Consider the following 14,440-nt stretch of genomic DNA (forward strand, 5'->3'; position numbering starts at 1 on the left):
TACTTAGAGCAAAAACAGCTGATTGTTCGACAGGATCCTGTGCCATCTCATGTTTAAAAAGATACTGTACACAACATAGTAAGTTAGATTTCATAAAAATAAACCAAAACCAGATAGAATTTTGATTTGCATCATAATGTGCTTATTTCTGTTTTTTCCTCCAGTCGCTGGTGCTGATTTCCCGACTTCCTTTTGTGAACCTCTTCCATTCTTTGCTGCAACTTGTTGCACCTGAATACTTTGAGAAGCTGGAGCCTTGTCTCGAGGCAGGTTAGAGCATTTCTAGAAATGTTACAATTATGGCAAATTTCAAACTCAGCATACCCGACATAAAATTAAGGTGTCTGCCCTTCCAGTAAAATATTGTCTTGTGTTCAGAATGTAGCATGTAGAAAATTTGCATGCCCCCATTGAAGTATCTATTGGCAAAATAGCTTTTAAGAACTGGAAAAGACGAATAAGGTCACAAGGCCAAACTTCTCACCAAATCCCTCAATCCTTTTCTCTGCAGAAATGTACCTAATTTCTTTTTGAACCCATTAATACTGTCTGCTTTGGTCTTCTGTTAATTTCTTCTGCAACTCCCTTTTCTTCGATGAAAAACTCCACTTGACTTCATGCCTCAACCTAACTTTGTAATTTTTAACTTATGGCATCTGGTACTCAACACTTCTTCATAATGGACAACTTTCTTGTATTAGTTTTGTCAATTGCTTCGTAATTCTGAAAACTACTGTTTGACTACATTCAAGTCACCAATTCCAAACAAGACCAACAAGTCCTCATATCTTAAATTCATGATAAAGAAGCAAAATACTGTGTATGCTGGAAATCTGAAATAAAAAGCCAAAACGCTGGAAATGCTCAGCAGGTTCAGTAGCATCTGTGGAAAACAAAAGTTAGCTTTTCAGATAGATGAGCTTTCATCATAACTGGCAAATATTAGAGGCTTAACAGTTTTTAAGCAAGTACGAAGGCTGTGATAGAGTGGAAGGCAGGACTGATTCAATAACAAATGGGATAATGGTGCAAGTCAAAAGAAGATGGTCATAGGACAAATGAAGAAATAAAAGATGGGTAAGTGAGGATAATTAAGGGTTAATTTTATGTTAAATCTAATCTGTCTTTTATTTAGCAGATCAACTTAACAGTTGCTGTTAGGGTTGGGGAAGGTGAGTTTTAGACCAGCTTTAAACAGGGTTCACCCAGGCTCTGCTTGCAGCTGCACCTTGTTAATTAGAGAATTGGTTTAAACCAGTTTTTGGGGGGGGCTAGAGTGAGTCAGTATAAAAGTGAGCCATCTTACAGTGCTGACTTGGGTTGCAATAGAGTGCTACAGTGGAAGTTTGGTAAGTGAGGAAGTTCGGTAAGGAGGGAGTGAGGAGCTCCCCTCATTTCCTACCTGTCCTCAGAGTAAGGGGAGCCCAGAGCTTCCAAAGAGCACAGCTGACTGGGAGAAGACTTGGAGGGCAGAGTTCCAGACCGGTAAGTATAAAAAACTTACCTCTGGTAAAAAAAAACTGAAAGTGACGTCACAGGAAAGTTGTGACCTGATTGGCTGGTAGGGATTTTTTTTTACTGAATTTGAAAATAAAACATTGATAAAAATTGATTAAAACCCTAATTAATAAGTAGAGTAACTAAACCAGAGGGAGGAGATTGCTGTATTTAGTTAGCATTTATAGTAGGTATCTAGCACTAGGGACCATATAGTTATAACAATTTAGTAAGGATTTAATAAGTATTTATTTATCTTAAATTAATTTATTAATTAGTGCTAGAAATGTCAGTTAGAGGGGTGAAGTGCTTCACCTGTGAGACCTGGGAGATCCGTGACGCATCCAGCGTTCTGGACGACTACATCTGCAGGAAGTGTACCCAGTTGCAGCTCCTCACAGATCGCGTGGATCGGTTGGAGCGGCAACTGGATGCACTTAGGAGCATGCAGGTGGCAGAGAGTGTCATAGACAGGAGTTTTAGAGAAGTGGTTACACCCAAGGTGCAGGCAGATAAATGGGTGACCGCTAGAAGGGGCAGGCAGTCAGTGCAGGAATCCCCTGTGGCTATCCCCCTCTCTAACAAGTATCCCGTTTTGGATACTGTTGGGGGGGATGGCCGATCAGGGGAAAACCGCAGCAGCCCGAGCAGTGGCACCATGGCTGGCACTGTTCAGCAGGGAGGGACAAAGCGCAGAAGAGCAATAGTTATAGGGGACTCTATAGTCAGGGGCACAAATAGGCGCTTCTGTGGACGTGAAAGAGACTCCAGGATGGTATGTTGCCTCCCTGGTGCCAGGGTCAAGGATGTCTCTGAATGGACAGGGGGCATTCTGAAGGGGGAGGCTGAACAGCCAGACTTTGTGGTACACATCGGTACCAATGACATAGGCAGGAAGAGTGGCAAGGTCCTGCAGGGGGAGTTTAGGGAGTTAGGTAGAAAGTTAAAAGACAGGACCTCAAGGGTTGTAATCTCGGGATTACTCCCTGTGCCACATGCCAGTGAGGCGAGAAATAGGAAGACAGTGCAGCTAAACACGTGGCTGAACAGCTGGTGTAGAGGGAGGGTTTCAGATATCTGGACCATTGAGATCTCTTCAGGGACAGATGGGACCTGTACAAGAAGGACGGGTTGCATCTAAACTGGAGGGGCACAAATATCCTGGCTGCGAGGTTTGCTAGCGTCACTCGGGAGGGTTTAAACTAGTGTGGCAGGGTGGTGGGAACCAGAGCAGTAGGACAGCAAGTGAAATAAATGAGGGGGAACTAGTAAATAAGGCCAGTAAGACTAAGAGGAAGAGCAGGCAGGGAGATGTTGCGGAGCACAGCGGGACTGGTGGTCTGAAGTGCGTTTGTTTCAATGCGAGAAGTATAACAGGTAAGGCAGATGAACTTGGAGCTTGGATTAGTACTTGGAAATATGATGTTGTTGCTATTAGAGACTTGGTTGAGGGAAGGACACGATTGGCAGCTAAATGTTCCAGGATTTAGAAGCTTCAGGTGGGATGGAGGGGGATGTAAAAGGGGTGGGGGAGTTGCATTATTTGTTAAGGAGAATATCACAGCTGTAGGACACCTACAGGAGGACATCTCGGAGGGGTCGGGCAGCGAGGCAATATGGGTGGAGCTCAGGAATAGGAAGGGTGCAGTCGCGATGTTAGGGGTTTTCTACAGGCCTCCCAACAGCCAGCAGGAGGTAGAGAAGCAGATATGTAGACAGATTTTGGAAAGATGTTTAGGTAACATGTAGTGGTGGGTGATTTTAACTTCCCCTATATTGACTGGGAGTCACTTAGTGATAGGGGCTTAGATGGGGCAGAATTTGTAAGGAGCATCCAGGAGGGCTTCTTGAAACAATATGTAGATAGTCCAACTAGGGATGGGGCCGTACTGGACCTGGTATTGGGGAATGAGCCCGGCCAGGTGGTCGAAGTTTTAGTAGGGGAGCATTTCGGGAACAGTGACGATAATTCCATAAGTTTTAAGGTACTTGTGGATAAGGATAAGAGTAGTCCTTGGGTGAAGGTGCTAAATTGGGGGAAGGCTAATTCTAACAATATTAGGCAGGAACTGAAGAATTTAGTTTGAGGGTAAATCAACATCTGACATGTGGGAGTCTTTCAAATGTCAGTTGATTAGAATCCAGGACCAGCATGTTCCGGTGAGGAAGAAGGATAAGTTTGGCAAGTTACGGGAACCTTGGATAACGCGGGATATTGTGAGCCTAGTCAAAAAGTAAAGGGAAGCATTCGTAAGGGCTGGAAGGCGAGGAACAGAGAAGGTCTTGGTGGATGATAAGCCTAGGGAAGGGAGTGTAGATAGTCTCAGTCATCTCATTATCAAAAAGGAGGAGGTGTTTGGTGTCTTGCAAAGCATTAAGGTAGATAAGTCCCCAGGGCCTGATGGGATCTACCCCAGAATACTAAGGGAGGCAAGGGAAGAAATTGCTGGGGCCTTGACAGAAATCTTTGCATCCTCATTGGCTACAGGTGAGGTCCCAGAGGACTGGAGAATAGCCAATGTTGTTCCTTTGTTTAAGAAGGGTAGCAAGGATAATCCAGGAAATTATAGGCTGGTGAGCTTTCCATCAGTGGGAGGGAAATTATTAGAGAGGATTCTTCGGGACAGGATTTACTCCCATTTGGAAACAAACAAACTTATTAGCGAGAGGCAGCATGGTTTTGTGAAGGGGAGGTCGTGTCTCACTAATTTGATTGAGTCTTTTGAGGAAGTGACAAAGATGATTGATGAAGGAAGGGCAGTGGATGTTATCTATATGGACTTCAGTAAAACCTTTGACAAGGTCCCCCATGGCAGACTGGTACAAAAGGTGAAGTCACATGGGATCAGAGGTGCGCTGGCAAGAAGAATACAGAACTGGCTCTGTCATAGAAGACAGAGGGTAGCAGTGGAAGGGTGCTTTTCTGAATGGAGGGATGTGACTAGTGGTGTTTCGCAGGGATCCGTGCTGGGACCTTTGCTCTTTGGAGTATATATAAATGATTTGGAGGAAAATGTAGCTGGTCTGATTAGTAAGTTTGCAGACGACACAAAGGTTGGTGGAGTTGCGGATAGTGATGAGGATTGTCAGAGGATACAGCAGGATATAGATTGGTTGGAGACTTGGGCGGAGAAATGGCAGATGGAGTTTAATCCGGTCAAATGTGAGGTAATGCATTTTGGAAGGTCTAATGCAGGTGGGAAGTATACAGTAAATGGCAGAACCCTTAGGAGTATTGACAGGCAGAGAGATCTGGGCGTACAGGTCCACAGGTCACTGAAAGTGGCAACGCAGGTGGATAAGGTAGTCAAGAAGGCATACGGCATGCTTGCCTTCATTGGTCGGGGCATACAGTATAAAAATTGGCAAGTCATGCTGCAGCTGTACAGAACATTAGTTAGGCCACACTTACAATATCGCATGCAATTCTGGTCACCACACTACCAGAAGGACGTGGAGGCTTTGGAGAGGGTACAGAAGAGGTTTACCAGGATGTTGCCTGGTCTGGAGGGCATTAGCTATGAGGAGAGGTTGGATAAACTCGGATTGTTTTCACTGGAACGATGGAGGTGGAGGGGCGACATGATAGAGGTTTACAAAGTTATGAGCGGCATGGACAGAGTGGATAGTCAGAAGCTTTTTCCCAGGGTGGAAGAGTCAGTTACTAGGGGACATAGGTTTAAGGCGAGCGGGGCAAAGTTTAGAGGGGATGTGCGAGGCAAGTTCTTTACACAGAGGGTGGTGAGTGCCTGGAACTTGCTGCCGGGGGAGGTGGTGGAAGCAGGTACGATGATGACGTTTAAGAGGCATCTTGACAAATACATGAATAGGATGGGAATAGAGGGATACGGTCCCCAGAAGTGCAGAAGGTTTTAGTTTAGGCAGGCATCAAGATCGGCGCAGGCTTGGAGGGCTGAATGGCCTGTTCCTGTGCTGTACTGTTCTTTGCTCTTTTGTCTAGAGGAGCTGTGAATGACAACAACAGAATCACTTCCAGCAACTGCCATCTGCAAAAATGGGAGTAGTGGTTATGATCTAAAATTGTTGAACTCAAGTGTCGAATCCGGAAGACTGTAAAGTGCCTAAGTGAAAGGCCGATTCCTTGAGCTTCGGTCAAACTTCAGCAGAACAGTGTAGGAGGCCACGGACAGCGAGGTTAGAGTGGGAGTAGGACAAAGAATTAAAATGGGAAGAGGGCAAAAGCTCAGAGTCATGATTGTGGACTGAACGGAGGAATTTTTCAAAACGAACACCCAATTGTTTGGACTCTTGAATGTAGAGGAGCGAATTGTGAGCAGCGAATACAGTATACATAAGAACATAGGAAATAGGAGCAAGAGTAGGCCATATGGCTTCTCAAGCTTACTCCACCTTCCAATAAGATTAGGGTTGAATTTCTACATCAACTCCACTTTCCAGCCCTATCCCTGTAACTCTTGATTCCCTCAGTGCACAAAATCTATTGATCTCAGTCTTGAATATAGTCATCAACTGAGCATCCACAGCTCTCTTGGGATACAGAATTCCAAAGGCTCACAACCCTCTGAGTGAAGAAATTTCTCCTCAATTCTCCAGCCCAGCGCAACAGCATCTAGCCTGTTGAACCTTCCAAGAATTGTATATGTTTCAATGAGATCACCTTTCATTCTTCTAAACTCCAGAGACTATAGGTCCATTGTACTCGATCACTCGTCCTAGGACAGCCCAGTCATCCCAGGAATTAATCTAATGAATCTTTGCTGTACCTTCTCCAGGGCAAGAAAATCCTTCCTTTGGTAAGGAGACCAATACTGAATTGAAAGAAGTACAGGTAAATCGCTGTGGGATGGTGGGAAGGGAAGAGGTGAAAGGGCAAGTGTTGCATCTTTTACGCTTGCATGGTAAGGTGTTATGGGAAGGGGAAGTGTTTGTTGGGGGTGATAGACGAATGTATCGGCATTGTGCAAGGAATAGTCACTTTGAAATTCTGAAAGGGATGGGAAGAGAAAGATGTGTTTGGTGGTGGCATTGCACAGGATATGGTGGAGGATGATCTGCGGAATGTAGAAGCTTGCGGGGAGGAAGGTGAAGATAGGAGAAAACTGTCATGGCTCTGTGAGGGAGGGGAAAGGTTGATGGCAGAAGTGCGGGAATAGGACAGAAATGATTGGGAGCCATGTCAACCACATTGTCGAGGAATGCTTATCTGAAGTTTTTTTTTATTCATTCATGGGATGTGGGCGTCTCTGGCCAGGCCAGCATTTATTGCCCATCCCTTATTGCCCTTGAGAAGGTGGTGGTGAGCTGCCTTCTTGAACCGCTGCAGTCCATGTGGGGTAGGTACACCCACAGTGCTGTTAGGAAGAGAGTTCCAGGATTTTGACCCAGTGACAGTGAAGGAACGGAGATATAGTTCCAAGTCAGGATGGTGTGTGACTTGGAGGGGAACTTGCAGGTGGTGGTGTTCCCATGCATTTGCTGCCTTTGCCCTTCTAGTTGGTAGAGGTCGTGGGTTTGGAAGGTGCTGTCTAAGGAGCCTTGGTGCATTGCTGCAGTGCATCTTGTAGATGGTACACACTGTTGCCACTGTGCATTGGTGGCGGAGGGGGTGAATGTTTGTAGATGGGGTGCCAATCAAATGGGCTGCTTTGTCCTGGATGGTGTCGAGCTTCTTGAGTGTTGTTGGAGCTGCACCCATCCAGGCAAGTGGAGAGTATTCCATCACACTTCTGACTTGTGCCTTGTAGATGGTGGACAGGCTTTGGGGAGTCAGGAGGTGAGTTACTCGCCACAGGATTCCTAGTCTCTGACCTGCTCTTGTAGTCATGGTATTTATATGGCTACTCCAGTTCAGTTTCTGGTCAATGGTAGCCCCTAGGATAGTGGGGGTTTCAGCGTTGGTAATGCCATTGAATGTCAAAGGGAGATGGTTAGATTCTCTCTTGTTGGAGATGGTCATTGCCTGGCACTTGTGTGGCGCGAATGTTACTTGCCACTTATCAGCCCAAGCCTGGATATTGTCCAGGTCTTGCTGCGTTTCTACATGGACTTTTTCAGTATCTGAGGAGTCACGAATGGTGCTGAACATTGTGCAATCATCAGCGAACATCCCCACTTCTGACCTTATGATTGAAGGAAGGTCATTGATGAAGCAACTGGCGATGGTTGGGCCTAGGACACTACCCTGAGGAACTCCTGCAGTGATGTCCTGGAGCTCAGATGATTGACCTGCAACAGCCACAACCATCTTCCTTTGTGCTAGGTATGACTCCAGCCAGCGGAGGCTTTTCCCCCTGATTCCCATTGACCTCAGTTTTGCTCGGGCTCCTTGATGCTATGCTCGGTCAAATGCTGCCTTGATGTCAAGGGCAGTCACTCTCACCTCATCTCTTGAATTCAGCTCTTTTGTCCATGTTTGAACCAAGGCTGTAATGAGGTCAGGAGCTGAGTGGCCCTGTTGGAACCCAAACTGAGCGTCACTGAGCAGGTTATTGCTCAGCAAGTGCTGCTTGATGGCACTGTTGATGACACCTTCCATCACTTTACTGATGATTGAGAGTAGGCTGATGGGGCGGTAATTGGCCGGGTTGGACTTGTCCTGCTTTTTGTGTACAGGACATACCTGAGCAATTTTCCACATTGCAGGGTAGATGCCAGTATTGTAGCTGTACTGGAACAGCTTGGCTAAGGGCGCGGCAAGTTCTGGAGCACAGGTCTTCAGTACTATTGCCGGAATATTGTCAGGACCCATAGCCTTTGCAGTATCCAGTGCCTTCAGTTGTTTCTTGATATCGTGAGGAGGGAATCGAAGTGGCTGAAGTCTGGCATCTGTGATGCTGGGGATTTCAGGAGGAGGCCGAGATGGATCATCAACTCGGCGCTTCTGGCTGAAGATTGTTGCAAATGCTTCAGCCTTATCTTTCGCACTGATGTGCTGGGCTCCCCCATCATTGAGGATGGGGATATTTATGGAGCCATCTCCTCTAGTTAGTTGTTTAATTGTCCACCACCATTCATGGCTGGATGTGGCAGGACTGCAGAGCTTAGATCTGATCTGTTGGTTATGGGATCACTTAGCTCTGTCTGTCGCATGCTGCTTACGCAGTTTGGCACGCAGATAGTCCTGTGTTGTAGCTTCACCAGGTTGACACCTCATTTTGAGGTATGCCTGGTGCTGCTCCTGGCATGCACTCCTGCACTCTTCATTGAACCAGACTTGTTTTCCTGGCTTGATGGTAATGGTAGAGTGGGGGACATGCCGGGCCATGAGGTTACAGATTGTCGTTGAGTACAATTCTGCTGCTGCTGAGGGCCCACAGCGCCTCATGGATGCCCAGTTTTGTGTTGCTAGATCTGTTTGAAACCTATCCCATTTAGCACGGTGGTAGTGCCACACAACACGAAGGAGGGTATCCTCAATGTGAAGGCAGGACTTTGTCTCCACAATGACTGTGCGGTGGTCACTCCTACAAATACTGTCATGGACCGATGTACCTGCGGCAGGCAGATTGGTGAGGACGAGGTCAAGTATGTTTTCCGCTCTTGTTGGTTCCCTCACCACCTGCCGCATACCCAGTCTAGCAGATATGTCCTTTAGGACTCGGCCAACTCGGTCAGTTGTGGTGCTACCGAGCCACTCTTAGTGATCGACATTGAAGTCCCCCATCCAGAGTACATTCTGTGCCCTTGCCACTCTCAGTGGAGGAGTACTGACTCATCAGCTGAGGGAGGGCGGTAGGTGGTAATCAGCAGGAGGTTTTCTTGTCCATGTTTGATCTGATGCCATGAGACTTCATGGGGTCCAGAGTTGATGTTGAGGACTTCCAGGGCAACTCCCTCCCTACTTTATACCACTGTGCCGCCACCTCTGCTGGGTCTGTCCTGCCGGTGGGATAGGACATACCTGGGGATGGTGATGGCAGTGTCTGGGACATTGTCTGTAAGGTATGATTCCGTGAATATGACTATGTCAGGCTGTTGCTTGACTAGTCTGTGGGACAGCTCTCCCAACTTTGGCACAAGCCCCCAGATGTTAGTAAGGAGGATTTTGCAGGGTCGACAGGGCTGGGTTTGCCGTTGTCGTTTCCGGTGCCGAGGTCAATGCCGGGTGGTCCGTCCGGTTTCATTCCTTTTTATTGACTTCGTCGCGGTTAGATATAACTGAGTGGCTTGCTAGGCCATTTCAGAGGGCATGTCAGAGCCAACCACATTGCTGTGGGTCTGGAGTCACATGTCGGCCAGACCAGTTAATAAGGACAGCAGATTTCCTTCCCTAAAGGACATTAGTGAACCAGATGGGTTTTTACAACAATCGACAATGGTTTCATGGCCATCATTAGACTAGCTTTTTAATTCCAGATTTATTAATTGAATTCAAATTCCACCTTCTGCTGTGGTGGGATTTGAACCCATGTCCCCAGAGAAATACCCTGGGTCTCTGGGTTACTAGTCCAATGACAATACCACTACGCCACCGCCTCCAACTAGTACAGAATGTGGTATCATCCAAACAGAGGCGACGGAGATGGAGAAACTGCAAGCTTAGAATAGAGTCCTTGTAAGAAGCATTTCCAGTGAACTTTCAGTAACTTGCCATTTTAATTCTTTGTCCCACTCTCACTCTGACTTTTCTGTCCTCGGCCTCCTACACTGTTCCATTGACACTCAGCAGAAGCATGAGGAACAGCACCTCACCTTTCGATTAGGCCAGAGGATCGCTCTGTGGTGGTGTTCGGGGGGCAAAAAGGCAAAGGCGGGATTCCCTTCGCCTTTTCAGTCCGCACAGAGAGCCTCGTCTCCAGCACAAAATCCAGCCCAGTATGTCTCCTAAATTGGTGTAATTTGCAAACTTGGATATCCACCTCTATTGCTTCACTCATTTTTATTTTTGTGAAAAACTGACGTCCCAGTACAGATGGCTGGGAAACACCACTTGCCGCATTCCTTTTATCTCCTTATTCTGGCTTCTACCTTCCAACTATTAACTAATTCATGTCAGAAGGTTACCTCTAATTTTGTGTGCTTTTGTTTCTGTATACTGTATATTGCCTTTTATAGACAACACCCATTGGTGCCCTCCTGTCCACAATGTTAGTGACCTCAAGAATTCAACTAGGTTCGTCAAGTGTGATCTACATTTCAGAAATCTGTGCAGACTCTCCTTGATCAGCTTTGTTTTCTTCATTACTTGCCTTGCCTCCTACTTTTGGATCATCTGTAAACTTGAAATTTATAACCTACTAAAAATCTGAACTGTGTGCACTTCTTCTTGTCTATAAAACCATACTTCCTATTATCATTTTATTGTCACAATTTTATGTCAACTTTGCCATTATAAATTCTGATGTCCTCGCCTCTAACAGAAGCTGCCCGTGTGCACTTGTCACACTGTAATTGCACAATCTAGTCACTGGGTGGAGGTGTGCACAATTTTTGAACATTTTCAGATACTTCCTTTCTGAAAATTTTCAGACACTGGCATGTTTTTCAGGTAAGTTTTATTTTAAAATTCTAACTTTTCCATTGCAATTTGGAGTCATAGAATCTTGCAGCACATAAAGAAGCCATTTGGCCCATCATACCTATGCTGGCTCTTTGAAAGAGCTAACCAATTTAGTCTCACAAGCTGACTTTTCCCCTATAACCCGGCAAATTAGTGATCTTCAAGTGCATGTTCAACTGCCTTTTGAAAGTCGCTAAGGAATCTGATTCCATCACCCTTTCAAGTAGTGCATTCCAGATCTTAAATTCTCCTCATATCCCTTCTAGTTCTTTTGCCAACTATTTTAAATTTATGACCTCTGGTTACTGACCCACTTGCGAGAGGAAGTAACTTCTCCCTACTTCTATCAAAACCCTACAGAATTCTGACTTTCTTTTATTCATTCTTGGGATGTGGGTATCGCTGGCAAGGCCAGCAGTTATTGTCCATCCCTAACTGCCCTTGAGGAGATGGTGGTGAACTACCTACAACTGAGTGGCTTGCTAGGCCATTTCAGAGGGTAGTTAAGAGTCAACCACATTGCTGTGGGTCTGGAGTCGCATGTAGGCCAGACTGAGTAAGAATACAGATTTCCTCCCCGAAGGACATTAGTGAACCAGGTGGGTTCTTATGATAATCCGGTAGGTTCATGATCATTATTAATGAGACTAGCATTTTATGCCAGATGTATTAATTAATTGAATTTAAATTCCCCCAGCTGCCATGGTGAGATTTGAAGTCATGTCTTCGGAACATTTGTCCAGGCCTCTGTCTTACTAGTCCAGTAATATTACCTCTATTAGGTCTCCCCTTAATCTTCTCTGCTCTAAGGAGAACCATTCCAGCTTCTGCAATCTCTTTGCATAACTGAAGTTCCTAATCCTTAGTATCATCCTGGTAAACCTCCTCTGTATCCTATTCACGGCCTTGACATCCTTCCAAAAATGTAGTTCCCAGAATTGCCCAGCAGAAGCAGCATGTGATAGTCAGAGAAAAGTGATTCCTGATAGTCAGCAGCCTTCCATCTACGTGAGATGATGGACAAGCAACAAATCCATTGCTAATTGAATAGTTTCACATGGTGCACTTTTGCTGATGGCTGAAGACGCCAAACTGTGAGAGGCAGGCTCTGCCACAAGTGCTGCATTTGAAGTGGTTATCAGGTAGTGTTGTGGAGTGCTATTTTCAGCATTGTCGAACTATTCTAGCCATCGATCATCATGGTGACGCACACTGGCCCACAGGTCATGTTGCCATTTTCCTCTTTCATTGGCTAGTGTTTCCTTTGTATGAAAATCTATGTTTAGGACCTTCATATCATGCTGGCAAGCATCCTTGAAGTGGAACTTTGGGCGTCCTACTACGGTCTTCTGGCCCTGGCTACCTCCCCACAACCAATGGATCACTTCGAAGCTCTGCAGTCCTGCCATGTCCAGTTGTGATGGTGGGGGATAAGTAAACAACGAACCCAAGGAAGAGGTGTTTCCTCAAACATCTCCATCCTCAATGAGGGGGAGCCCAGAATGTCAGTGCAAAAGACAAGGCTGTAGCATTTGCAACCATCTTCAGCCAGAAGTACCGAGTGAATGATCCATCTCAGCCTCCTCCTGAGGTCCCCAGCATCATCGATGCCAGTCTTCAGCCAATTCAATTCACTCCATGTGAAATCAAAAATTGGCTGAAGGCACTGGATACAGCAAAGGCTATGGGCCCTGACAGCATCCCAGCTATAGTACTGAAGACGTGTTCCAGATTTAGCCGTGCCTCTGGCCCATCTGTTCCATTACAGCTACAACACGGGCATCTACCCGACAATGTGGAAAATTGTCCAGGTATGTCCTGTCCACAAAAAGCAGGACAAATCCAATCTGGCCAATTAATGCCCTATCAGTCTACTGTCAATCATCAGCAAAGCGTTTGAAGGTGTCGTTGACATGCTATCAAGTGGCACTCACTCAGCGATAACTTGCTTACTGATGCTCAGTTTGGGTTCTGCCAGGGCAACTCGGCTCCAGACCTCAATATGGCCATGGTCCAAATGTTGACAAAAGAGATGAGATGAGACTGACTGCCCCTTGCATCAAGGCAGCATTTGACTGGTGTTTTATCAAGGAGCCCAAGCAAAAGTCATTGGGAATCGGGGAAAACTCTCCACTGGTTGAGACATACCTGCCACAAAGGAAGATGGTTGTGGTTGTTGGAAGCCAATCGTCTCAGTCCCATTCCATTGCTGCAGGAGTTCCCCAGGGCAGTGTCCTCAGCTGAACCATTTTCAGCTGTTTCATCAATGACTGTCCCTCCAACATCAGGTCAGAAGTGGAGGTGTTTGCTGATGATTGCGCAGTGTTCAGTACCATTTGCAACTCCTCCAGATACTGAAACAGTTCATGCCCCTATTGCTGCATGCAGCAAGACTTAGACAGCATTCAGGCTTGGGCTGATAAATGGCAAGTAACATTCATGCCACACAAGTGCCAGGCAATGACCAACAGTGACCCTCACCATCAGCATCTTTGGGGTTACCATTAACCAGAAACTTAACTGGACTAGCCATATAACAATACTGTGGCTACAAGAGCAGATCAGAGGCTGGGAATTCTGCAGCAAGTAACTCACCTCCTGACTTCCCAAAGTCTGTCCACCATCTACAAAGCACAAGGCAGGAGTGTGATGAAATACTCTCCTCTTGCCTGGATGAGTGCAATAACTGAACACCATCCAGGACAAAGCAGCCTGCTTGATCAGCACTTCATCCACCACCTTAAAAATTACACTCCCTCCACCGCCAGCACATCTACAAGATGCACTTCAGCAACTCACCAAGCCTCTTTCAACAGCACCTTCCAAACCCACTACCTCAACCACCTAGAAGGACAAGGGTAACAGACGCATAGGAACTCCAGCATCTACAAGTTCTTTTCCAAACCACACATCATTCTGACTTGGAACTGTATCACCATTCCTTCATTGTTGCTGGGTCAAAAATCTGGAAATCCCTAACAGCACTGTGGGTGTACATACACCACATGGACTTCAGCGGTTGAACTCACCACACCTTCTCGAGGGCATTTAGGGATGGGCAACAAATGATGGCCTTGCTAGCGACGTGCACATCCCATGGTTGAATACAATTTTAAAAAATTGCACACAGATACTCCAGCTGATTTGTAAAGGTTTAGTATGACTTCTTTGTTTTTGTATTCAGTGTCCCTATTTACCACCTTATCTTGCACTGCCATCTTCAAAGATTTGTGGATGTCAACCCCGAGGTCCTTCTGTTTTTTGCATCGCACTCAAAATAATATCATTTAAATTACACTGCCTCTCCATGTTATTCCTCCCAAAGTGTATCGCTTCATGTTTAGCTGCATTAGATTGCATCTGCCATGCATCTACCCATTTCACCAGTCTATGTCCTGAAGTCTGCTGCTATCATTATTACATTGCCAAGTTGTGTAGCTCCCACAAACTTTGAAATTGTAT

The 14,440-nt window shown here is 45.9% G+C and overlaps 1 protein-coding gene across 4 annotated transcripts in view; it reads left to right on the forward strand.

The window, feature by feature from the left end:
• Positions 1-14,440, forward strand: part of dennd6b (DENN/MADD domain containing 6B) — a 131,080-nt gene that overhangs the window by 38,072 nt on the left and 78,568 nt on the right. For all 4 annotated transcript variants that reach the window (XM_068059294.1, XM_068059295.1, XM_068059297.1 and 1 more), the window contains one exon: positions 165-270. In XM_068059294.1, coding sequence (XP_067915395.1) covers positions 165-270 — 106 coding nt within the window. The remainder of the gene's footprint in view (positions 1-164; positions 271-14,440) is intronic.

Source organism: Heterodontus francisci, chromosome 27 (assembly GCF_036365525.1).
Source record: "Heterodontus francisci isolate sHetFra1 chromosome 27, sHetFra1.hap1, whole genome shotgun sequence".
In the NCBI taxonomy this organism is placed as follows: Eukaryota; Metazoa; Chordata; class Chondrichthyes; order Heterodontiformes; family Heterodontidae; genus Heterodontus; species Heterodontus francisci.